This window comes from Pinus tabuliformis, chromosome 9 (genome assembly GCF_031772625.1).
Source record: "Pinus tabuliformis cultivar Carrire ecotype Pingquan chromosome 9, CPIR1, whole genome shotgun sequence".
In the NCBI taxonomy this organism is placed as follows: domain Eukaryota; kingdom Viridiplantae; phylum Streptophyta; class Pinopsida; order Pinales; family Pinaceae; genus Pinus; species Pinus tabuliformis.
In genome coordinates, this window is record NC_142307.1 from 1,069,513,242 (window position 1) to 1,069,538,486 (window position 25,245).

Genomic DNA, 25,245 nt, shown 5'->3' on the forward strand with positions numbered 1-25,245 from the left:
TATCATTTATAGTGTTGACCTTGCTAGTTAAATTGCTGAATTTTTCTTCAAGGTTTGTAGTATAACTTCCCAACTATACCAACCATTTCACATCTAACACCATATCCATTTCTTCAAGTGCACAAAAATTAATTTGTGTTGCAAGAGTAATATCCATGAAACTGTAACTGCACTCAAAATATTCTAATATTGTGATTTATTTTCCTCTTGAGCGTCCTTTGCACCCATAATCTACTAATATTGTGATTTTTTTTCCTCTTAGGTTTCCTTTGAGTTTTAGTGTATTTGGTTTCCTTTTTTTATGTAATTCCAACTATTGTGGATAACACTCTTCTTTCTTAAATGAGGTGGAGTATATTGAATTATAGGTGGTTGAGTTTCTCCTTATAATAATTCCTTTGAGTTATATGCCTTATAATTTTGTGTTACACATGTTATTGATGCTAATGAATTTTTTAGTGAGTTTTCATCCTCATCAACGTCCATCTTGTCTTCTTCAGTGGAAACCCACACTTCCTTTCTACATTTATGGAAATCATTTTCCTTATTTTCCATTTCCCCCTCGGAGTTGCTACTAGAAGAGCCAGTGTCTTTTTTGGTGTCATATCTATAAGATTTTTGGGCCATGCATTTGTGTCCCAATGTCCATTTGTCTCCACATAATCAACAATCACTTTCTTTTCGTCGTGAACATATTTTTATCAAATTTTGGTAACAATGATCTCTTGATTTCTTTTTTGCAAATTTTGCATTACGAAATGCATCTTCTATAGTTGTAATTTCATGTAGCTTCAACTCATTCTAGGTGTGTGGTTTTAGTATGGTGATATAAGATCGAACCAATTGTTCTTTCAATAATCCAAGTACTCTTGTAGCTAGTGATTCCCATTCATGTGTGAATTCATCCACATTTCCTCGCTATTGCGACTAGGGGAGTTTTGTGAAAAGGTCTTTTTCTTTGATGCCCTCAAATCATTTAAAATATTTGTTCTAACATTTTCTTGTTCAAAAGAAATGTTATGAAAATTTTCGAATTTTGACATTTTCTTCTTCGACATATAAATTTCTATAAATATTATGCAAAATTTTTGGTTTTCTATAAACATCCGAGTCTCATGGGCAAAATTTGGGTCAAAGTCTAATTTTCCAGAGTCATTGTGGTCTCAAGTTCATAACAAGGTATATTTTTTATTAAAATTATTAGGCTTGGGGGCTAAGGGTTCATAACAAGGTATATTTTTTATTAAAATTATTAGGCTTGGGGGCTAAGGGTTCATAACAAGGTATATTTTTTATTAAAATTATTAGGCTTGGGGGCTAAGGGTTCATAACAATGTATATTTTTGATTAAAATTAGATATATTTTTTATTAAAATTATTAGGCTTGGGGGCCAAGGGTTCATAACAATGTATATGTTTGATTAAAACTATTAGGCTTGGGGTCCAATCTCAATTTTATTTGATGCAAATATATTACCTCCAATTTTAGATGAGATGGGCTCTAAGAAATTTGATATATAAAAACATGAGATACACTTCTCTTGCTTCATGTGGGATATATTATCACGAATGCAAAATTTGGTGCTATCAAATCTCGATATACTGGCCGATACTGACCATTGGCGCTATCAATGTGTTTTTGGTATTGCTTTTTATTTGCGATATATGTGGTGTCTAGTGCTATAATTTAATTCTAGAGGGAGCAGGGTTCTAGTGCTATAATTTAATTCTAGAGGGAGCAGGGTTCTATACAAAGCAGAGAATTCTTTTTAGAGAACGATTCCATTGTTCTCTAAGAATTATTCAAGTAAAGCAATGCCATTCATTATAAAAAACAATAATTGATTCACCACTTCAATTTCAAGAATATGTGGTCTTTATAAATAAGGAATTTTCCTAAGAATTATTCAAGTAAAGTTTTGATTGTTTATAAAAAACAATAAATTCACCACTTCAATTTCAAGAATATGTGGTCTTTATAAATAAGGAATTTTCCATAGATCATGGCCCTAGTTTTGATTGTTTATGATATGTCTAAACCACAAACGCAGGTTTTCAATGGATCTTGGTTGGACATTTATATACCAGACAGACGATTATGTGAGAAAATGCCGCAAACGAGATGTGATGGTTACACCCATAGTATAAGATGTATAGTGTACATCGTATCTGTGAAAGATTCATAGATTTCCAAGGATTCAAAAACATCTTCAGGATCAACAATTGTGGATTACCTCCAGATTTCAAAAGCATAAATGGTGTTAAATTCATTACAAATCCAAATGCAAGTGGCATTTAGAAGCAATGGATGACAATCAAAATGTCAATTCCAGATCTCTTGCAATTAATTCAAGATCTCCGTGTCATTGAAGACAAATTGACAATGATCAGTTTTAATTTTCATTTCATTTTCCCGATGAGAAAATTCAACATGCCAGCTGTTCAATTCTCATTGGTTACAAAAATATTTTTAGTTTTTGACAAATTTCTCATTTGCTGAGAATTTCATTAAGGACAGAACGCACAACAAAATGGCAGCCAATCCTCTAGGTGTCCACTAAATCAAATCAACGGTTGTTGTTGCATTGCGTACCCCCTAGGTTGTCTGAGCTTTAACAGAAGGAGGGGGTCTGCAATTTCTTGTTTTGTGAAACCACCTTGTCAACGTAGCACACAGATGAATTGCGCATCCCTGGCTTTAAAACTGCTTACAACTATAAACCCCTCCCGCAATTACACTCTTGTTCACATGTCTGGGGTGTTGCTGCTGTGAAGGTTAGTGTTCAGGGGATCACGAAGGCTTTGGTTGGTTTTACCTGCATGTTCATGGACGTTTATTTTCTGTACTGGTATTACTGAGAGCCGTGGACAGTTTCCGGCTTCCACATTTTCTTTTTCCGGCGGATATTTGAGTTCGCAGTGGCGCGACGCGGGGAATACAATTAATTGATATGACTTGGGTTGCTCAACACATTAGTTTACAGGCTTACATCCGGCGGCGGCCTTCCTCGATTGATGATATGTGGGCATTATGTGGGGCAAGTGCTATTTTATGGACGGAGTTGTCTATAATGCGATTTTTTGATATTCCGGTGACGGAATCCGGCGGAAGAAATTGACATGAAATCATGATTTGTTGCAGTTAAAATGTTTTTTTAACTGCATATTCGGATTCAGCACTTTGAAAAACCCCTGGGACGTTTTGATTGTGCAGAAACTAGCAGAAACTAGCTATCAAACTTGGGATTCCAATAAATTGCTGCCGGATTTTCACCGGAAAAAACCGCCGGAAAGGCTTTCAAAAAGTCGCGTTATAGACAACTGCTTTCATGGACTATAGCATTATAAATGCACTCTTAAGAGACCTTAATTACAGTGTTGGGAAGCGAGTTCTGACATCGGGTTTGGCGGTCGGCGGTGTGCATTATTTCTCCGGTGAACGAATTCCGATTCCGTATGTATTCGCATTCGCATTCATCAACCCGCATACCATCCATACATCACTCATTTTGAATTTGGAAACCCGCCGTCCCATGTCATACCATCGCCCGCATACCATCCATACATCACTCATTTTGAATTTGGAAACTCGCCTAAATACTGACTCGCGCCTTTCTCTCCTATTTACTGCCCTCCACTTCCTCCCTGCTTTAGGATTGCTCTATCCATGGCGATGCAAATATCAGCTTTGCTCTATCCATGGCGATGCAAATATCTTCAGTTATCTGTATGAAGGCTCTTCCATTGATTTTACTCTTTGCGCTTACAATTACCTCCCTGCTTTAGGATTGCTCTATCCATGGCGATGCAAATATCAGCATTGCTCTATCCATGGCGATGCAAATATCTTCAGTTATCTGTATGAAGGCTCTTCCATTGATTTTACTCTTTGCGCTTACAATTACGCAAGTGGAATGCGCAGATCCGGATCCTCTGCAAGATTTCTGCGTTGCGGACACGAACTCTAAGTTTTTCCTCAACGGCTTCCCCTGCCTGAATCCAACCACGGTGACGGCGTCCCACTTCAAGACATCGGCTCTGGGCGTGCCGGGGAATACGAGCGCCAACCCCTTCGGCTTCAACGTCACGCTCACCAGCACCAAAAACCTGCCGGGATTCAACACGCAGGGAGTGGCCATAGCTCGCACTGACTTCGCCAGAAGAGGGCTGGTTCCTCCTCACATCCATCCAAGAGCCTCCGAGATTGCGTTCGTCGTTAAAGGAAAGTTGCTGGTGGGGTTTGTGGACACATCCAACAAGCTCTTCACTCAGACTTTGGAGGCCGGGGATGTGTTTGTGTTCCCCAGGGCTCAACTGCACTTTCTCTTCAATGTGGGAAAATCCACCGCTCTCACCATTTCGGGGCTCAACAGTCAAAGCCCCGGAGCTCAGATCGTGCCGCTCGCTGCTTTTGGGTCGAACCCAGAAATCCCTCCTGCTGTACTGGAGAAGGCTTTTCAAATTAGAAGCGAAGAAGTGGAGAAAATCCGTAAGAATCTGATTGGAGGGTGAGCCACGTTTGACAGCTGACTCAGTATAGCGGCGGCTATCATCAAAATAAATAAAATCTAAATTTGTAAGGATTTATATGATTCCAGATTCTACGTCACTCGATTCAACACACTCTCAAGCTTAAGTGTTTTGCAGGGGTTTGTTGTTAGTTTTAATTCATTAATATAACATTTTTAAGTATTAGATAAATTTGTTTTTTTAATATATTTTTAGTTAATTTTATCAAAATATTATAAAATATTTAAATTTTAATTATATATTTTCAGTTATTTTTATTAAAATATCAAATATTATAAAATTTTAAACTTAAATTATGTATTTTTAATTAATTCTATTAAAATATTAAAAAAAATTATCACAATTTTAAATTTGAATTAAGTGAATTATATAATCTATGAATTTTTCAAAAAATTGAATGCACAAGATTCAAGCATGAAAATTCACAATTTCATTCAAAATTATATTACAAAATCTCCCAGAAAAACTAAAAACTTGGAAAAACTTCATCATATTGGCATGAACACTTTTGGAATTTGTAATTTTGGTGCACATTTTTCCGATTTATAGACAGTCTGAAACCGAATCAATCAGACTGATCAATCAGATTTCTTGTTAATAATATAATCAATCAAATTTCTTGTTGCCTAATGTAAATCGAATCCTTTCCATCGGTAGCATTCCTCACACAGACAACAGCAGTGCAAAGCCACAATGCTGCAGATCCACAATAGCAAATCTTCAATCGACAAACAAATTCTATGATCCTTGCCATCGGCGACATTCCTCTCACAGATAATAACAGAGAAAAGCAGTTCAATATCTCCGTTACCACCCAACACAGTTAAGGTAGTAGCTATGATATTTTGTAATTCGGTAAATGCTCAGACATTTTTAGCCAAAGTCCCCTCTGGAATTGTAGGTATTTCTGGGCTCTTAGATATGTAAATTTTGTTGTCAGTGTGCAGCTGAAAGAAGAATTGAAATCTGTTTTGGCTACCTCCATTGTTTTCTTTTTTCTTTCATGCTTCTCTGTTGCTCTGTGTTACTATAGCATTCTGAGACTAAGCTTTCACTCTCTATAAGCTGTTGCTGTTGCTTTCATTCATTGAAGAAACAGATCCAGCTTTGCATGTTAAATAGTCAGCTGGATCTGTTTCAACTTGTCCTAACGATGAGCCACACTTGCTGGTTCGAAACGCGTCGACAAAGGTCTTTCTATATGTGATTTACGCCGAAGCTCTTCTTATAAACCATAGTGTTTTTAATAATATTCTTTTTTAATGTAGCCAATTTTTTTTCAAACATAAAAAAAATAGTGTTATATTAAATAAACGGGTTACATGTATATATGATATAAGTGAGACATGTTGCTCTGACACAATTCTGCAAACCATGAAACATAGACGAAATGTAAAGACAAATGTTTCCGAGAGGAAACAAAAAAAGTCCATAAATCGAACTATATGAGACATTAAATCCGAAAACAACAAAATAGAACAAAGGCCAATAATGAAACCATATAGAGAAATTAGACAAGGCATCGAATGAGAAAATATGACATATCAGAAATCCTTGGCCATGAAAATGAGCAGGAAATGTCAATATACAGACATCAAACCCAGTGTCAAGTGATCCGGATTATGAGTGTACCAAAAACACGAGAGACTATGTATATAGGGGAATGCTCCCATCACCCAAGAATAATCTTTACTTGTAAACCTACGCCCACCTGCATGGAGTGACCCTCATTTAATGTAGCCTATTTAAAGGCATAGGAATACCATATTGTGTAATATAATTACATAAGAAATCCTTTGAGGGTCTGTTGTAAGCTATCGGAACAAAAAGCTTACAAAAAACCCGGAGTTGAATTAAAGAACGGGAGTGACGAGAGTTTTCTTTGGAATGGCCTAGTGTAAACTATCGGGACAACCCTTGGTCTCTTCTTGCAGGGCTGCAAAACTTACAAAAACTTGCGCTGAATTGAAGAAACAGAGCGCTGATAGATTTATTTGGAATGTCATATCTCCATTTCGGAGAAAATGATGAGTGAGAATTGCAGTTAATTTTATTATATACATGGGAATGGAATGCAAATTTCGCTTTAATTGTTATGGGTTAATTTATATTTTTAAGTTTTTCCTGAACTCAAAACTAAATTCATTTTTCATTAGTAAACACTAGTTTGGAAATTCACATGAAAGATTCAGAAACTAACTAAATTTATTGATAGATATTTGGTAATTTGTGTGAGATCACCATGAGAGTGGTGTGCATTTCTCAAATGGTTAGACCAAAGTGAAAACTTGGAGTCATATTTTTAAGTTCGAAAGTTTGAAATTTTTCAAAGATAAATCCAATTGATATATTTTTGAATTAATCTATGGTTTATTTATTAAATTTTATTTTAAGGAAAAAAAGAAATCAGGTAAAAAAATCAACAACTTTCTATTAAATAAAGAGATGTTTACATATAGCATGCATGTAACATATGTGCCACATAAATCCTCATATTACATATGATTAATATCAAGATACATGGCGAGCAGGTCCGTTAAAGAAATTTCGTAGGGAGCACCAGATATATCCCAAAAATAGGCACCCACTCATCATTCGACTAGCGCCAAAAAATACTCAGACTGACAGTTAACAAGTCGGAAGATACTCTTGGTAAGTAAATCCTAGTGACACAGGAAGATATTGTGACTGGCAAGTAAATCCTAGTGACGCTCGAATAGACTTATAAAAATAACAGACACACAGGTCTACAGTAAAAACCCATTACAAAGAGGGTTAGAAAACCCCAATTGAGAAGCATAAAATAAAAAGGCTTGAAGGCCCGTCATCAAAACCATAATGCGACAAACTGTTGAAGGAAATGTAACTAAGTTTAGTGTTCATAAATGCACTTTTGATACTTGTATTTATTCAAGAAAAGAAATATTATTTTTATAATATATGTCAATGAGTTTCTTGCTCATTGAAATAGGTCTAGCAAATGTTAAAGTGTTATAGGAGGGTCAAAGAGTCAAAATAATTATGTTGAGGACCTTAAGGGCATGTTACTACAGGTACACTTACGTCAAAGAAGACACCTTCAAGCAAAGTCAAGTCTCCTCCAAGCATGTGGCACCATCAAAAGAAGCCTACCAAAGCAAATAAGTCAAGTCGGCCTACATTCTTCAAGTCGGCCTAAAGGAGGGACAATCCTCTATATATAGAGGTTGTCCACTCCATCATAACATCAAGCTTTCATCTTTGAAATCAACGAAGGTAGGAAGTCAAGAAAAGGGTGAAGGAAGGACAAAGAAAGGTTCTCCAAGTGCAACGAAGAAGAAGGGTGCACAACCGAGCCTAAGAGGATTGTTTCTAGGGAAATATGCAGTCACACATGCGAAGATAAAGAAGGTATCTCTGTTGCCATAGAAGCCCTCCACCACAGTCATACATATCTCATTGGTTGGGCTAGTAAAGTAGGCCTATAAGGCCTCTCACTCAAGCGAAAAGGAAGCTCACTCAAGTGAAGAATAAAATAGGACCTCCACATAAGAGTCTTGAAGGAATCCCCTCACACGCGTGAAGAAATAGTGATACACTATTGTCATATCAAACCTGCAACTATATCTCAAGAAAGAGCTCGGTTGGAGGAAGGATAAAGTACTCTTCATATGTAAAGGAATCTACCAAGGAGCAAAGAGGAATATCTCTTATAGAAGAAACATAACAAGGACTATTATCAGTTGCCAGAAGAAGGACGAAGTGCTAGGGAGCAAAGTGTTGGAAAGAGGAAGACTAAGTGTCGGGGAACAAAGTGCAGAAAGGAGGAAGGACTTGACTTGTGCTTGGAGGACATTCTAGTCAGGGGCCTAAGGTTTGGCTTTGATCAATAAGAGAAAATTACCAAAGGGTTTTCCTCTCAAGAGAAGAGAGATTTTGGCCCTAGCAGAGAGCAAACATCTTGTGTTCTTGTCTTTTGTATTTTGGTAGCATTTTGATGAAGTACACATATGCATTAATAATAAGAAGAAGAAGATTAAGTTAACAAGAAAAAGTAAAAAGACTCCACAAATTGTTATCAAGTCAAGAAGAATCACACTACACCTAATTTCCCTTGATCCTTCAACATGGGATCAAAGCTAAGGTGTCACATCAAGGAAATGGCATCTCAAGAACACTCATCAAGGAAGGACATCTACAAAAGTTGAAGCATCAAGCCAAGAAGTCTCAATCACTTCAAGGAAAAGAAGGTCTACCATCTATCACTCATCAATACTATAAAGAAAGAAGAAGAGCCTTATATAAAGGCACCTACAAGAAGAGAAAATCAAAGAAGGACCCCTACATCATCTACAATCCATCAAGGAAATCTCATCATCAAGCAAGTCCGCTTGGAGAAAGAAACTTGAAGAACATCAAGATCTAAGGAAGGCAAGCCATCAAGTCTTCAAGGAGAAAGAAATTCCACTACATCTCAAAATATATCAAGTAAGTATATGTCCCCTTCTGAATATACATCAATGTATTTTTGCAAAGAAAGCAACAAATTGGTAGGTACCAATAACTTTCTTGCATGGAAGAAGAGGATTGATTTACTTCTCAAGGAGAATGAACTTCTAGAACACATCAAAGGTAATATCACTATTCCTGCTAAGGAACAAAATCAAGCCTTAGCCAAGTACAATAAGGATGAGACAAGAGCTCAAAGGATTCTAATAGAATCTATCAAGGACTCTCTCATTCCTATCAAGGAATCTATGGTAAACTGGTAGAGATATTCTCGGTAATCACAGCTGGAGAAGTGATATCTCTACGAAATTAATTGTACAAAATGAAGATATCAAAGGAAGGAATAGCTCCCTACTTCATGAAGATCTTTGAAATGAGGGATCAGCTTCAAGAGCTAGGGGAAGTCATGTCCGACAAGGAAATGAAAACTGTAGTACTCAATGCTCTACCTAAGGATTGGGGAAACTTCACATCAAGCATATATGCCAAGAAGGAAGCCACCCCACTAAGTGAAATGTGGTCTCTATGCAAGATAGAGGAAACAAGACTCAAAGCAAAGGAAGATGTGGGATCAAAGGAGCAAGCATTTGCTACCATGGCCAAGAGAAAGGGAAAATTTAGCAAATTTGGTCCACGAAGAACAAACAATAGAGATATGTCCAAAATCGAATGCTTTGGATGCCAAGAATATGGACACTAAAAAAGGAATTGTCCAAAACTTAAGAAAGAAAACAACAACAAAAGAAAAAGGGAAGAAGCTCACATAACTCAAGAAATTAAAGAAGAAGAGAAGAAGCAAAAGAAGAAAGATCCTTCTGGTCTCTATTATGACTAAGTCTACTTCTTTACTTAAAGTCTTCTTTAAAAGTTTTGAGTAGTATAGGAGCATGTAGGAATAGAATAAAATTTCATGGCTAGAAACATCTTCTAGAATCTAGAAGGATGAAATACATAGAGTTCAAAATACTCATGTAGAAGGAGAATTTATAAATATAAAAAAATGCATGGTTAGAAATATCTTCTAGAATATAGGAGCATGGTATATATAACTCAAGATATTCATGTAAAAAGAGCATACCTAGTATAGGACCTCATCCACAATGAAACAAAATTGATCACGATTAAGAATCTTAAAAGACCTCCATCATCAAAAGAAAGAAACATTTTCAGGGTAAGGGTCTTCAAGATCCTCTGATGAAATCTTCAAAGGAAGATTCATAAACAAAATCAAATGTCCCATTGGGAGTCCCATTCATGGGATTCCAGAAAAAGGATGATATGCAGGCAAGCTAAGATGAAGTGAAAATGGCCACACCATGGACAATCAATTGAAGATAAGATGATCAAAGGAGAATCAAGATGAGGTATGTATGCATTAAAGTTTATTCATGTTATCATGTATATTATTGAGTCATGGTAATAATTCTATGACATGATTAAGTAGGAAAGAATCTCTTTCACCAATGACATGCCCGAAGGCATGTACTACAATTCAATCAAGATCAACAAAAGGAAATACTCACATAAGGAGTATAAGATTGCTAACCATGGAAAATTTTAGGGGCTAATGTTCGCCCAGTGGGCTAATTTTCCATGATTTTTCCACAAAAAAGATTCGCCAATTTCCAATTTTATAAAAGACGATTCGCCCAAATTTTAGAATATAAAATTATTTTACCTTAAAAATCGCCAACATTGTATAGAGGCTATATATAAAATCATTATAAATTTGAATAATTTTACAAATATATCAATAAACATTTTATAGTTTGCATATTAGGGATTAGTGGGATTCGCCAATGTTTTTAAACTTCAAGAAAATTTTCCATCCTTAAAATTTTCCTTGTTGCTAACTAAGAAGCAAGTGAAGAAGGAATGGTGACTAGTCCTAGAAGCAAGCAATGAAGAAGTGCTGCCACAAGGAGCATAAGGTGGTTGACTAATCTATCCAAGAAGAAGCAAATGAAGAAAGAGGCCAGGCATGAGAAGAACACCATGAATCACTATCTAACAAAGATACTTTGAAGACATCTCCCGAAAGAAGGCATGACAACTCCAACAAAGGAAGAAAAAGATCAAAGGAACCTTGACACCTGTGAAGGCCTTGGAGATATGAAAGGTGAAGATAACCGATTCTACTCTACAAAGATGCCATGATGAAGAAGCCATCCAACAAAAGCACAATTTAATGTTGAAGCAATATCAGGAATAAGTCATGAAGGGCTACTAGATCAAAGCATGAGAATAATAAAGTACATGTGAAGAGTAGTCTGAAGCTTAGACAAAATGACAAGGAGTAACCAGATGACAAGAGAACCTTATATATGACAAGAACACCACTTTCCACGAAGGAAGAAATGACATGACAAACTTAGAAGGAAAGTGAACAAAGTCTTCATGACATCGAAGGAAGGAAGGAGATCAAGCAGCTGGAGGACCCACGAAGAAGAATTTTTTGATGAATGGACAAGTCCCCAGCTAAGAGGGAGTTATAACAAGTTCCCAATTACAAAGGAACTTGGACAAGTACCTTGTCAGGGGATACTTGGGCATTTCTTCCCCAATTAAGAGGAAGAGATAGACACAACATTCTTATCTTCACTTGGGAAGAAATAATGGGAGGATTGGGTAATCATCCAGCATCTGACATTCTTTGAGGATGTGTAGGGCATCCAAGACAAGAGTAGGCAAGAGGACCGATATTATTTGAGGGTTGGGAATCCAAGACAAGAATATTCCTAGAAGGTCATATTTAGTGAACACCCAGGTGGGTATGTACGTTGAGAGACAATGACTAAGGTGTCTATAAGTCATTGGTATCACCAACATTGTGCTATGATCTATTGAGAGATAGAGATGTCAATCGAGGCCTTGTTGTGGAAAAAAATGTTGGTTACTATGATTCTATAACAGATGGATTGCTAATCTAGTTTCTCTTATGTGAATTCTTCAAGATTGGAAAATAGCCAAACACCTTGTAATGTTATATGAATACCTCCCTAGTTACGAGGGAGTGTTGAAGGAAATGTAACTAGGTTCGGTCTTCATAATTATGATTTTGATATTTGTATTTATTCAATAAAATAAATATTATTTCTATAATATATGTCAATGAATTTATTGCTCATTGAAATAGGTCTAGCACATGTTACACTGCTATAGGTGAGTCAAAGAGTAAAAAGAATTATGTTGAAGACCTTAAGGGCATGTTACTATAGGTATACTTATGCCAAAAGAGACACCTCCAAGCAAATTCAAGTCTCCTCCAAGCATGTGGCACCATCAAAAGAAGCCTACCAAAGAAAATAAGTCAAGTCGGCCTAAAGGAGGGACAATCCTCTATATATAGAGGTTGTCCACTCCATCATAACGTCAATCTTTCATCTTTGAAATCAGTGAAGGTAGGAAGCTAAGAAAAGGGTGAATGAAAGACGAAGAAAGGGTCTCCAAGTGCAACGAAGAAGAAAGGTACACAACTAAGCCTAAGAGGATTGTTTCTAGGGCAAGCTGCAGTCACACATGCGAAGATAAAGAGGGTGTCTCTACTGTCATAACATCCCTCCACCACAGTCATACATATCTCATTGGTTGGGCTAGTAAAGTAGGCCTATAAGGCCTCTCACTCAAGCGAAAGGAAGCTCACTCAAGTGAAGAAGAAAAGAAGACCTCTACATAAGAAACTTGAAGGAATCCCCTCAAAGGTGTGAAGAAATAGTGATACACTGTTGTCATATCATACCTGCAACTATATCTCAAGAAAGAGCTAGGTTGAAGGAAGGATAAAGCATTCTTCATATGTACAGGAATCTACCAAGGAACAAAGAGGAATATCTCTTATAGAAGAAACATAACAAGGACTACTATCAGTTTCCAGAAGAAGGACGAAGTGCAGGAGAGCAAAGTGCTGAAAGAAGGAAGACTATGTGTCAGGGAACAAAGTGCAAAAAGGAGGAAGGACTTGACTTGTGCTTGGAGGACATTCTAGTTAGGGGTCTAGGGTTTTGCTTTGATCAAAAAGAAGCTTCAATAAGAGAAATTACCGAAGGGTTTTCGTCTCAAGAGGAGAGGTTTTGGCCCTAGCAGAGAGCTAACATCTCGTGTTCTTGTCTTTTGTATTTTGGTATCAGTTTGATGAAGTACACACACATTTTGGTATCAGTTTGATACAGTTTGAGCGAGTTCATATAGATGTGTGTGGACCATTCTCTACAGCCTCCACCGCTAAACAAAGGTAATATGTTATTTTTATTGATGATTTTTCTTGTAGATGTTGGATCTACTTCATGCAGAAGTATCAAAACTTCTTAAGGTTTTGTGACTTCAAAGCCTTGGCAGAGAAAGAATCTGGAAAGAAAATAAGGGCCTTGCGAAGCGACAATGGTGGAGAGTATGTCTCCCAACAGTTTAAGGACTTTTGTGTAGCAGAAGGAATTAAACGGGAGTTGACGACACCCCATAACCCACAACAGAATGGGGTGGCCGAAAGGAAGGACAGATCGATTGTGGGAACAGCTCGGGCGATGCTGCATGACCAAAGCCTACCACTTCATTTGTGGGCTGAGGCATGCAATACAACAGTATATTTGCAGAATAGAAGCCTGCATCGTATACTGGGAATGAAGAAACCAATGGAGGCCTTTTCCAAGAAGAGACCAAATGTGAGTCACTTCAGGATCTTTGGATCATCAGTTTATTGCCATGTGACCAAAGATGCCCGGAAGAAGCTAGAGCCAACAATTGAGTTGGGGATACTTGTGGGGTACATTGATAAACCCCACAACTATTGGGTGTTCTTTCCTCCCAGTCAGAGGACAGTGGTACACAGAGATATGAAGTTTGATGAGCAGAAAGCCATGCGAGTATCCCTTGAAAGGCAGCTCAAGTTGCATGCAAAGGAGGAACTTTTAGTTCCTAAGGAGGAGGAGCCTCAGACTGATGCGAAGCAGCCGCATGCAAAGGATCCAGGAGTGGAGACATCCACTCATGCAGAGTCTTCGAGAGATGGGCGGAAACGCTCAAGGGAAGCTGACAGATTGATGCTGGATGTGAGAGAGAATGTGGGACAACCATCTTCTCAGCGCAGACAGAGGAGGTCACCTGAGCAGTACACTGGTTACATGGCCCTGGTTGGGGAGTGTGTAGATACCGAACCATTATCCTTCGAGGAAGCAGTGTCGCAACCAGTCTGGGTTGATGCTATGGTGGAGGAGTACGACTCCATCTTTCGGAATAGTATTTGGGATGTTGTCCCAAGACTAGAGGACAAGTCAATGGTGAGTTCCCAATGGCTTTACGGTAAAGCAAGTAGCTGATAGGAGTGTTGAGAAACATAAGGCAAGGTTTGTTTCCCGTGGTTTCTCACAGGTTGAGAGGATTGAATACAATGAGACTTTTGCTCCTGTAGCAAGGTAGTCATCTATCAGATCAATGTTGGCACTATCAACTTAGATGGGTTGTAAGATCCATCAAATGGATGTGAAGACTGCGTTCCTCAATGACAAGATTGAGGAAGAGGTGTACATAGAGCAGCCGGAAGGATTTGAGACCTTCGATCGTGAGTCACATGTGTGCTGACTCAAGAGAGCTTTGTATAGGCTGAAGCAAGCACCTCGTGCTTGGTACACCAGGATCAACAGCTATTTCACCGGGTTGGGCTTCACAAAGAGTGAAGCAGATGCGAACCTTTACCACATCATGGTAGAAGGTAAGCCATTGATCATTGTTCTTTATGTTGATGATCTGATATTGACAGGTGATGATTAGTTGATCAAGTCTTTCAAGGAGGACCTTCTTCCGTATATGCCCAGTTTCCGTATATGCGCACATCTTCCGTATATGCCCAGTTTCCGTATATGCACACATCTTCCGTATATGCCCAGTTTCCGTATATGCACACATCTTCCGTATATGCCCAGTTTCCGTATATGCGCACATCTTCCGTATATGCCCACATCTTCCGTATATGCCCAGTTTCCGTATATGCGCACATCTTCCGTATATGCCCAGTTTCCGTATATGCTGACATCTTCCGTATATGCCCAGTTTCCGTATATGCACACATCTTCCGTATATGCCCAGTTTCCGTATATGCACACATCTTCTGTATATGTCCAGTTTCCGTATACGCCCAGTTTCCGTATATGCACACATCTTCCGTATATGCCCAGTTTCCGTATATGCACACATCTTCCGTATATGCCCAGTTTCCGTATATGCACACATCTTCCGTATATGCCCAATTTCCGTATATGCACACATCTTCCGTATATGCCCAATTTCCGTATATGCGCACATCTTCCGTATATGCCCAGTTTCCGTATATGCCCAGATCTTCCGTATATGCCCAACTTCCGTATATGCGTACATCTTCCGTATATGCCCAGTTTCCATATATGCGGACATCTTCCGTATATGCCCAGTTTCCGTATATGCGGACATCTTCCGTATATGCCCAGTTTCCGTATATGGGCACATCTTCCGTATATGCCCAGTTTCCGTATATGCGCACATCTTCCGTATATGTCCACATCTTCCGTATATGCCCAGTTTCCATATATGTGCACATCTTCCGTATATGCCCACATCTTCCGTATATGCACACATCTTCCGTATATGCCCAGTTTCTGTATACGCCCAGTTTCCGTATATGCACACATCTTCCGTATACGCCCAGTTTCCGTATATGCACACATCTTCTGTATATGCGCACATCTTCCGTATATGCCCAGTTTCCGTATATGCGCACATCTTCCGTATATGCCTAGTTTCCGTATATGCCCACATCTTCCGTATATTCCCAGTTTCCGTATATGCCCACATCTTCTGTATATGCCCAGTTTCCGTATATGCGCACATCTTCCGTATATGCCCAGTTTCCGTATATGCGCACATCTTCCGTATATGCACACATCTTCTGTATATGCCCACATCTTCCGTATATGCCCAGTTTCCGTATATGCCCACATCTTCCGTATATGCCTAGTTTCTGTATATGCCCACATCTTCCGTATACGCCCAGTTTCCGTATATGCACACATCTTCCGTATACGCCCAGTTTCCGTATATGCACACATCTTCCGTATATGCGCACATCTTCCGTATATGCCCAGTTTCCGTATGCGCACATCTTCCGTATATGCCCAGTTTCCGTATATGCACACATCTTCCGTATATGCCCAGTTTCCGTATATGCGCACATCTTCCGTATATGCCCAGTTTCCGTATATGCACACATCTTCTGTATATGCCCAGTTTCCGTATATGCGCACATCTTCCGTATATGCACACATCTTCCGTATATGCCCAGTTTCCGTATATGCGCACATCTTCTGTATATGCCCAGTTTCCGTATATGCGCACATCTTCCGTATATGCCCAGTTTCCGTATATGCGCACATCTTCCGTATATGCCCAGTTTCCGTATATGCACACATCTTCCGTATATGCCCAGTTTCCGTATATGCGCACATCTTCCGTATATGCCCAGTTTCCGTATATGCACACATCTTCCGTATATGCCCACATCTTCCGTATATGCCCAGTTTCCGTATATGCGCACATCTTCCGTATATGCACACATCTTCCGTATATGCCCAGTTTCTGTATATGCACACATCTTCCGTATATGCCCAGTTTCCGTATATGCGCACATCTTTTGTATATGCCCAGTTTCCGTATATGCACACATCTTCTGTATATGCCCAGTTTTCGTATATGCACACATCTTCCGTATATGCCCAGTTTCCGTATATGCGCACATCTTCCGTATATGCCCAGTTTCCGTATATGCACACACCTTCCGTATATGCCCAGTTTCCGTATATGCACACATCTTCTGTATATGCCCAGTTTCCGTATATGCGCACATCTTCCGTATATGCGCACATCTTCCGTATATGCCCAGTTTCCGTATATGCGCACATCTTCCGTATATGCCCAGTTTCCGTATATATGCCTATTCATTTCACGAAAATGATCATGTGTTGTTCATCCCTTATGGATTTGGGAGTCTGGGTTTTGGCTAACACAATATATTTAGGAGCGACTTTAATATGACCCTTTTGTTCTTGGCAAAAAAAGGAGATAAGCCCATGGGGCATAGAATAGACAATGATGGTGTGTACTATTAGAGATCTTTGTGATGTGAAGGTCATTGGTTTGAAACTCAATGGGAAAAAATCCAATCATGTTAAGGGCTAGTGTAGCCCAAGCTGGGTGTGATCCTCGATTGATTTTGACAGATTAGATGCCCCTAGATCGTGGTTTCTCAAGCCAAAGGTTAAGCATGCAGTCATCTTAGGACTCGCACAACTTAGCAAACAAAAATAAGGAAGAGATAAATTCAAAGATTAGATCCAAGAAAATATGGAAGATTTAAATAGGAAGCTAAATCTCCTTGATATAAATTATTTAAATAAGTTCACTTTGAGTAATAAGCAATCAATCCTTGGTCACATTGTTGCTTGTCTTGATCATTTCTTTATTATTGATTCCTTCTTGGAGAAAGACTTATTGTTCTCTTTCAAAATTCTCCCATGATGCAACTTACCTATCTTGTTAGAAATATAGGACAAAGGTAATTATGGTCCTCTCCCCTTCAAGTTATTCCTGATTTGGATTGGATCAAAGGGTTTCTATGATTTGATCAAACAAGTTTGGAGGAAATGGATTACAAGAATCCCAATTCACATTTGTGAGAAAAAAAGTTAAAATTTCAAAGAGGCAATAAAGACATGGGCTAAAAGACAAAAGGAAATTAGGCAAGCTTTGATTACCCAACTACAAATTAATCTGGAATCTCTTCAAAGAGTTATGGAGCATGGATTAATTACTCAAGAAATTATTATGAAAGAAAATAAAAAATTTGAAGCCTCTCACTCTGCTTTGAAAGAAGATGAGGAATTTTGGTGGCTCAAATATTGTGACTTCTCGCTTTAGGAAGGAAATATAAATTCTAAAGTCTTTCATAATTGAGCTCAAAATTGAACTTTGAAGAACAAAATCAAAGAGATCACAATGAGAGGGAACAAAATCAATGATTTTGGACTAATCCAAGATGAGGAAATTTATCATTTTCATAAGTTCTATAGCGTGATGGACCTCACAAATGCAGACTTAAAGGAGATTATGTTGGATAATGTTTTAGAAATAATTTCGTAAGAAGATAACAATTCCTTACAAAAGGATATTACAAAGGAGGAGATCAAGAGCATACGTTTTTCTTTCAATCAAAATAAATCTTCGAGACTTAATGGCCTCTCAACCTATTTTTAGTGAAAGAGACTATTAATCCATCATCATTTGTATAGTTCGGGCCTACTTTACTCTACAGTGTATCTTACAAAGTCATTTCCAAGATCTTGGTTGTAAGGCTCAAACTTCTCCTTCCAAAAATTATTTCAGAAAACATAGGATTTGTCTTTTAAAGAAAAAACTTTGACAATATTATTTTGGTTCAAGAAGCAATACATTCCATCCAATAAAGGGGTGATAAACGAAAGTATCAAGTTAGATATTGTAAATTCCTTTGATAAAATGCACCATAGCTTTCTCTTTAAAGTATTCTCAAAATTTGGTTTTGATAACAAATTTATTCACTGGATATCTCTATGCATTTAAGCTCCTTGGATCTTGCCATTCGTTAATGGAAAATATTCTATATTTTTCAAACTTTCAAGGGGCCTCCACCAAGGCTGCCCTATCTCCCATTTTTTATATATCATAGTTGCAGATTATCTAATTTCGAGATTGGATTTTGAGAGAAGAAGTGAAAGGCTTCTAGGAATTCAATTTGCAAGGGAAATTAAGATTATAAATTCTTCACAATTTGTAGATGACACTTTATGTATGGGAGGAGATTCTACCATTATGGCCAGAAGGTTTAAGTCAATCTTAGACCATTTTTTGGAGGCCTCAAGGGGCATGATAAACTCTAGGAAATCACATATCTATTCTTTGAATATTAGTGTTAGAAAATAAATGCAGATTGCAAGGTTCTAGGATTTCAACATATGGAAACTCGGAATCTTGGCATCCTTATATGCCTAAAATGACACTATGTGTAGACTTTGGTGAGTATAGTTTCAAAATTCAAATCAAAGTTTTCTCAATGGGGATCATGTTCGTTAAATTTTATTAATCGTATAGTCTTGGTTAAGGTTGTTCTTTCAACACTACCCCTCTATCAGTGTTATGCGCTCTTGGATCCTCAAAATATCATCTCTTTAGTGGCTAATTTTTTTTTTGAAATTCCTATGGGAAGGAGGTATAACCAACACTAAAATGTTTCATCTAGTAAAATGGGCCACTGTTCAACAACCTAAGCACACGAGGGGCTCAATATTAGAGATCTAGTGCTCATGAATAAAGAAATTGGAGCTAAAATTGTCCATGCTTTCTCTCCCTAAAAGATGAATGGTGGAAGGTGGTGTTGTGCTCAAAATACTTCCCTTTTGGGTGTGATTCCTACTTGGTTGTCTCCCTTCTCGGATCTATAGTGTGAATTCAACTCCCATTATGAAATTAGGGATTTTTTTTGGAATCCTAATAATGGAGAAAGTATTAATATATGTGAAGAAAGGATTATGAACAATTCTCCTTTAGAAAAGGATAGAGACTCGATGTCACTCAAGAATGTATTTGTTGCAAATTGGAAATTCTCCTTCGCCGATATTTCTTCTTAGGATGGTAGAGGAAAGTGGTGTGGCAGAAAATTTGATCTCATAACCCCCCAACCTGGTCCATGTTGCTCATAAACTTTGTAATGCTCTCGCTAGATGTTCCCATTGGAGTCATGATGTTCCTAACGAACAAGGATGGGATAATTCGGTGTATACAGTTTGGGATTTTCTTTTCTCACGTGGTTCTCCTCCAAAATCATGTTGTTGTGAAAAAAATTGGCATCCTAATAGCCTTCCCAAGATTAATTTCTTTTGTTGGTTATTGGTGCATAAGTAGATTTTGACCACATAAAATCTTCAAAAAAAGGGAATCCATGGCCCTTCTCGATGCTAATTATGCAAGAACAGTGAAGAATATATCCAACACATTTTTTTGGAGTGCTCCTATATAAAAATTGTATGGATTACAATTATCACCCATTTGAAAAACTAACTGATATGGCCATGTTCGCTCTAATATCTCTTTTCTTCCCGGAAATTTCAATACTCAGGTCGATTCATTCAAAATCAATTTTTTTAACCAGTTTAGGAAGCCTAACACAAGTTCATTTGTTGTTAATTCTGATTAGCAAGGAGCGAATTTATTTTTAACAATACTCAAGTGCATCCTCAATTGACAACAATTAAAGCTTTGCATTTGTGCTCCTAATTGTGGGTCCAAAGTCCTTGTAAAGTATCCTCTCCTCAACTTTTGGATCCCTTGGAACTTGTTTGGCTTTCAAAGCTCTCCCTTCCAAAGGAAATCAATTTTGCCCCAAGGCTGCTACAAAATCTATCACAAAAAAATGGAAACTTTGCCTCTCTTGGGAAGCCTTCAAGGATTGGAAGGCACATCTCTCAAGCTTTGTCCTTAGCTTTGACGATGCCTCAAAAATGAATCCAATAGTGGCAAGAGGAGGAGGGGTACTCTATGGCCCCAATGGAATTAAAGTATTGAAGTAGTTATGGGGATTAGGAAAGATGACAAATAATCATGAAGAAGCCTATGGTCTTCTACAAGGCCTCCTTATAGCTAAAGAAAATAATGTCCCCTCTCTTCTAACTATTCAACACATGTTAAAAGGATCCTTTCCAAGGGATAAGATATTGGAAAATCTATTAAATCAAATTATAAAGGTCACAAAAAAAATCCCTTCAATTAATTATTTCCATGTTTTACATGAGAAAAATAAAGAAGCAAATGAATGTGCCAATGAAGGTTGCATCCTAAAGTTTGGAGAAAAGTTAGATGACTAATTAACACCGTCCTTTGTTCTTTAAGTTTCAATTCCACTGAATACCTTGTTAAGAATTATTTAAAAAGGAGGATGAAATATGTCATTAGGTTGAGGAACTAATCTTGTTGGTAACATCTTGGTTATGGACATGAATGATTCTACTAGCTCAAGTGGTCTGACTATAAATAATTCCCTAGATCTGAATAAACCTATGGATCTCAAAAAGTACAATGTAATGAAAGATTTTATTCTCAAATAAGTTGCATGTTTTGAATTCTTTCCTTTATTTTGGGATCCTTTTGGAATGTTTTCACATCCAAATACATGTTCTTTGTCTCTCAGTTTAGCGTCCCTAAACAAAGGATAATTTTGATACAAATTATACTAGGTATCCTTGAAATATATGACAAATTTGAATTATAACCTTGATATAAAATTATGAAATTAGCAAAGAATTTGAAATCAATACAATTATTGCCATTTTTGCTAAAAAAATAATAATAAATTTTAATATTATATAGATATTTAATTAATTATAATATTATTTAACTTAATAAAGTTCAAAAATTAAAATTTATAGAAATTGCTATTATCATTTTCAAAAATATAAATATAAAATACAAATATTCTTATTATTACTAAAAAAAAATATGTAAATAAATTTGAATTAAGTATGATACTTAATAAAATTTAAAATTTAATATTATAAAAACTATATTATTATTTTTCATAAATATAAATCTAATACCAAAAAAATTGTGTTTGGTAAATTAAAAAATAAATCTAAACTAAGAGGTAAATTAAAAAATAGGGGACAAGGGAGAGAATTCTCATTAGGGCATTGAAAGTGAGCGTTTTATTGAGGAAGAATGGCTCACTCATTTCACTAACTTCTATCTTGGTTCTAATGGCTAATTGAACTAGCCATGACTTGCTATGCTCACACTTCTTAAAAGTACATTTTGAAACCACTTTAAAACTTAAACTAACTATTTTAAAAAATATAAATAAATAAGAAAATTATTTAATTTTTAAAACATTTAATTTTTTATTTTATAATATTTAATTTTTTAAATGAATAATAACATTATTGTTATATCAAACCATAAATATGTAAAAATAAATTGAAATAAGATTAATAAAAGATATTTTTAATTAAAAAAATTAATATATATATATATATATATATATATATATATATATATTAAATTTTTATTTAAAAAAAATTATATATATATATATATATATATATATATATTAAATTTTTATTTATAATTTTAATATTTTATTTTTTTAAATTAATTTATTTAATATGAAAAATATAAATGTTTACTAGTTAGGATTAGGTGTTAATATTTTTTGATGTGAAATCATTCGTTCAATTTCTTGTCTAGATCAAAGTGTGATATATTCAACATGAAAATATAGCCTTACCAAGTTTTAAAATATATATATATATATATATATATATATTATAAATATAAATATTTTAAATTTATATAATTATTAAACTTACCTTCACTCCAAATCCAAATTTAAAACCCAATAAAAGACCTGTAGGAATCCCAACAATATAGTAGCAACCCACATTAATGTAAGCCACAAGAGCTTGCCATCCGCAACCAACAGCTACACCTGCATGATAAGCCAAGAAACATACATCAAAGCTTCAAATATTTTGAAATTTAATCGACAAAAGTGATATTAATGGTATGTTTATTGATTTTAAAATATTTTCAAAATTTATAATTCAAATAAAATGATCAATATTTTATTATTGTGTTGTTTTTTTCCTTTTTTATTACACAAAGAACACTTATCATAAGTTGTCAAATGAGTAATGGAGACAGTGATTGTTATCCTCACACGCTGGTTAATCTGTCATCCTTATACAATCAAAATCAAACCACTTATAACTATCAGTAAAAACAACAAAATCTATATTGAAAAAAATAAACTTTTAAAACATACTCCGAACCCTTATATTGTTTTATAATAAAGCAACCTTTTATCTTTATCTCATATATATATATATATATATATATAATTAATTAATTAATTCCAATTATAAATTAAATTATGTAGAGTAATTTCAAACATAAAAGCATCCAAAACTGCCAAACCTTGTAATTTTCTCAAAATTTGATAAAAAAATATATATTAGAATAAAATTTAATTAACCTAAAAGCACGGGTTGTATGCCATTGAGAATAACTGAGACAGCCAAGAAAGGGCAAAGTTCTGCCACAGCATCCGAGACTTCCTCCCCTTCGGTAAATGCATAGCTAATGATGTTGCGTAGCAAGAGAATGGCAATGGCGAAAATAATCGAGATGATGAAAGAGATTGTCGTCACCACTATCACTGAAAATGCCGCTGCTCTGGGATTTCCTGCGCCGAGCTCATTGCTTACTCTAACACTGGACAAAACAAAATGGCAAGTATATTCGCCCAAAAAATCTTTAACAGATGCCAAAAGACTGTATTCAACATAAAATTTATGTGAAGAGGAGAAGATTGAATCATGGATCACTGACCTTGCTGCTGCGTTGAAGCCGACTGAGATCATGAACAACAATCCCAATACTGTCATACTGTACACAAAAATTTAAAGCTTTAAACAGTGAGAGGAAATTTAAAGCTTTAAACAGTAAAGAAAGAAAATGATGTAATGATAAAGTTATTAAAGATCGGTAAAGAGAATCGTGTCTGTAGATTGATCTGCACCAATTTGGTAAAGGCAATTTTGTTTTAAAATATAGAAAGAAATTTAACTAAAAAGGAAGAATACCAGATAGATAGTAAGTCCAATGCAATTTCTGGATTCTCCAGAAGACCGGCCAACAGAACCAATATCTGGAGATACCAGGTCTCCAAACTAATGTCATAGAAAACCAGTCGGTCAGTGAAATGTGAACTCAAAATAGGAATCAAGAAAATATTTAAAATGCTAGCAATGGCGTAATTTATGAACCTAAATCAATAAAACCAGTAAATTTTAACCGTGAATTCAAAAGCTGAAATCAATGTTGAAAATAGCATAATTCACGAAACCTAATCAAGAAAATCAAGAAATGTTAAAAAATAACATAATTCACAACCCTGTTCAAGAAAACCAAAAAATGTGATCAATGAATGGACTCATGCTAACATAACATAAGTAGGAAGGTGGAGTGTAAATCTTACCATAACATGATGGCCGAAGCGATAGAAAGCTTCAAGAACGACGGCAGGCCGGAGAAGGCCTGAAGTGAGAAGCTTGTCCATGTGTGCTTGCATTTTGGGGTTTTTAGGATATATACAAACTGAGCAATGACGACGATCCACCACGGCAGACTCAGCACAAACGCCGCCCCGAAGATTCCCCAGCCGAGTTTGTAAATGGCGAGCCAGCTGAGCAACAGGTGGACGAATATCGTGCAGAATGATATGAAGGCGCTGGGCATGACGATGCTCTGAGCCTGCAGGAACTTCTGGATCGGAAAATTGGCGGCATATGCGTATATATGGGGAATTAGGCCGTAGACGAATATAGCGGTCGCGGTGGCTATTTCCTCCGACTCCCGCAAGAGCAATAGTAGGGACTTGGAGAAGACGTAGATGAGTGTGAGAGGTATGGCCGTCGCCATGAGAAGGACGGTGGATCGTTGCAGGTAAATGCCGAGCAGAGAAAGGCGCGAGTCAGTGTTTAGGCGGGTTTCCAAATTCAAAATGAGTGATGTATGGATGGTATGCGGGCGATGGTATGACATGGGACGGCGGGTTTCCAAATTCAAAATGAGTGATGTATGGATGGTATGCGGGTGGATGAATGCGAATGAGAATACATACGGAATCGGAATTCATTCGCCGGAGAAATGATGCACACCGCTGACCGCCAAAGCCGATGTCAGAACCCGCTTCCCAACACTGTACTTAAGGTCTCTTAAGAGTGCATTTATAATGCTATAGTCCATGAAATAACACTTGCCCTATAATACTAGTGTAGCCCCTTATTGTTACTAATGTGCCCATGTAGTCCCCATATTGTTATTATTGTAACCCATAGAAGCCCACTATTGTTATTGTTGTGCCCTTACATTATTATTGTTATGTAGGCTATGATTATAGTGTGACCCCCTAGACTTCTATATAAAGAAATGAGGTATTTTCATTTGGTCCCTATAATACTAGTGTAGCCCCTTATTGTTACTAATGTGCCCATGTAGTCCCCATATTGTTATTATTGTAACCCATAGAAGCCCACTATTGTTATTGTTGTGCCCTTACATTATTATTGTTATGTAGGCTATGATTATAGTGTGACCCCCTAGACTTCTATATAAAGAAAT

The 25,245-nt window shown here is 36.7% G+C and overlaps 2 protein-coding genes across 2 annotated transcripts; one reads left to right on the forward strand and one right to left on the reverse strand.

Annotated features, from left to right (window-relative positions):
• Positions 1-3,804: 3,804 nt before the first annotated feature.
• LOC149152442 (germin-like protein subfamily 1 member 1) lies at positions 3,805-4,701 on the forward strand. The gene has a single exon (XM_089439949.1). The coding sequence runs from the start codon at positions 3,832-3,834 to the stop codon at positions 4,510-4,512; it is 681 nt and encodes a 226-aa protein (XP_089296075.1). The 5' UTR covers positions 3,805-3,831; the 3' UTR covers positions 4,513-4,701.
• Positions 4,702-5,193: 492 nt separating this feature from the next.
• LOC149152443 (protein DETOXIFICATION 40-like) lies at positions 5,194-24,666 on the reverse strand. The gene is made up of 7 exons (XM_089443480.1): positions 24,101-24,666; positions 23,706-23,792; positions 23,452-23,508; positions 23,096-23,334; positions 22,822-22,830; positions 22,431-22,549; positions 5,194-5,226 (listed from the first exon to the last, which is right to left on the reverse strand). Exons 1-7 carry the CDS (start codon positions 24,664-24,666, stop codon positions 5,194-5,196), a joined length of 1,110 nt encoding a protein of 369 aa, XP_089299606.1.
• Between the last annotated feature and the right edge of the window lie 579 nt (positions 24,667-25,245).

Coding starts and splice junctions, on each gene's coding strand:
- LOC149152443 (XM_089443480.1), bottom strand. CDS start 24,666: ATGTCATACCATCGCCCGCATACCATCCATACATCACTCATTTTGAAT. Junction 23,509..23,705: donor TTGGACTTACTATCTATCTG/GTATTCTTCCTT, acceptor TTTTGTGTACAG/TATGACAGTATTGGGATTGT. Junction 23,335..23,451: donor GGCTTCAACGCAGCAGCAAG/GTCAGTGATCCA, acceptor TGTTTTGTCCAG/TGTTAGAGTAAGCAATGAGC.
- LOC149152442 (XM_089439949.1), top strand. CDS start 3,832: ATGGCGATGCAAATATCTTCAGTTATCTGTATGAAGGCTCTTCCATTG.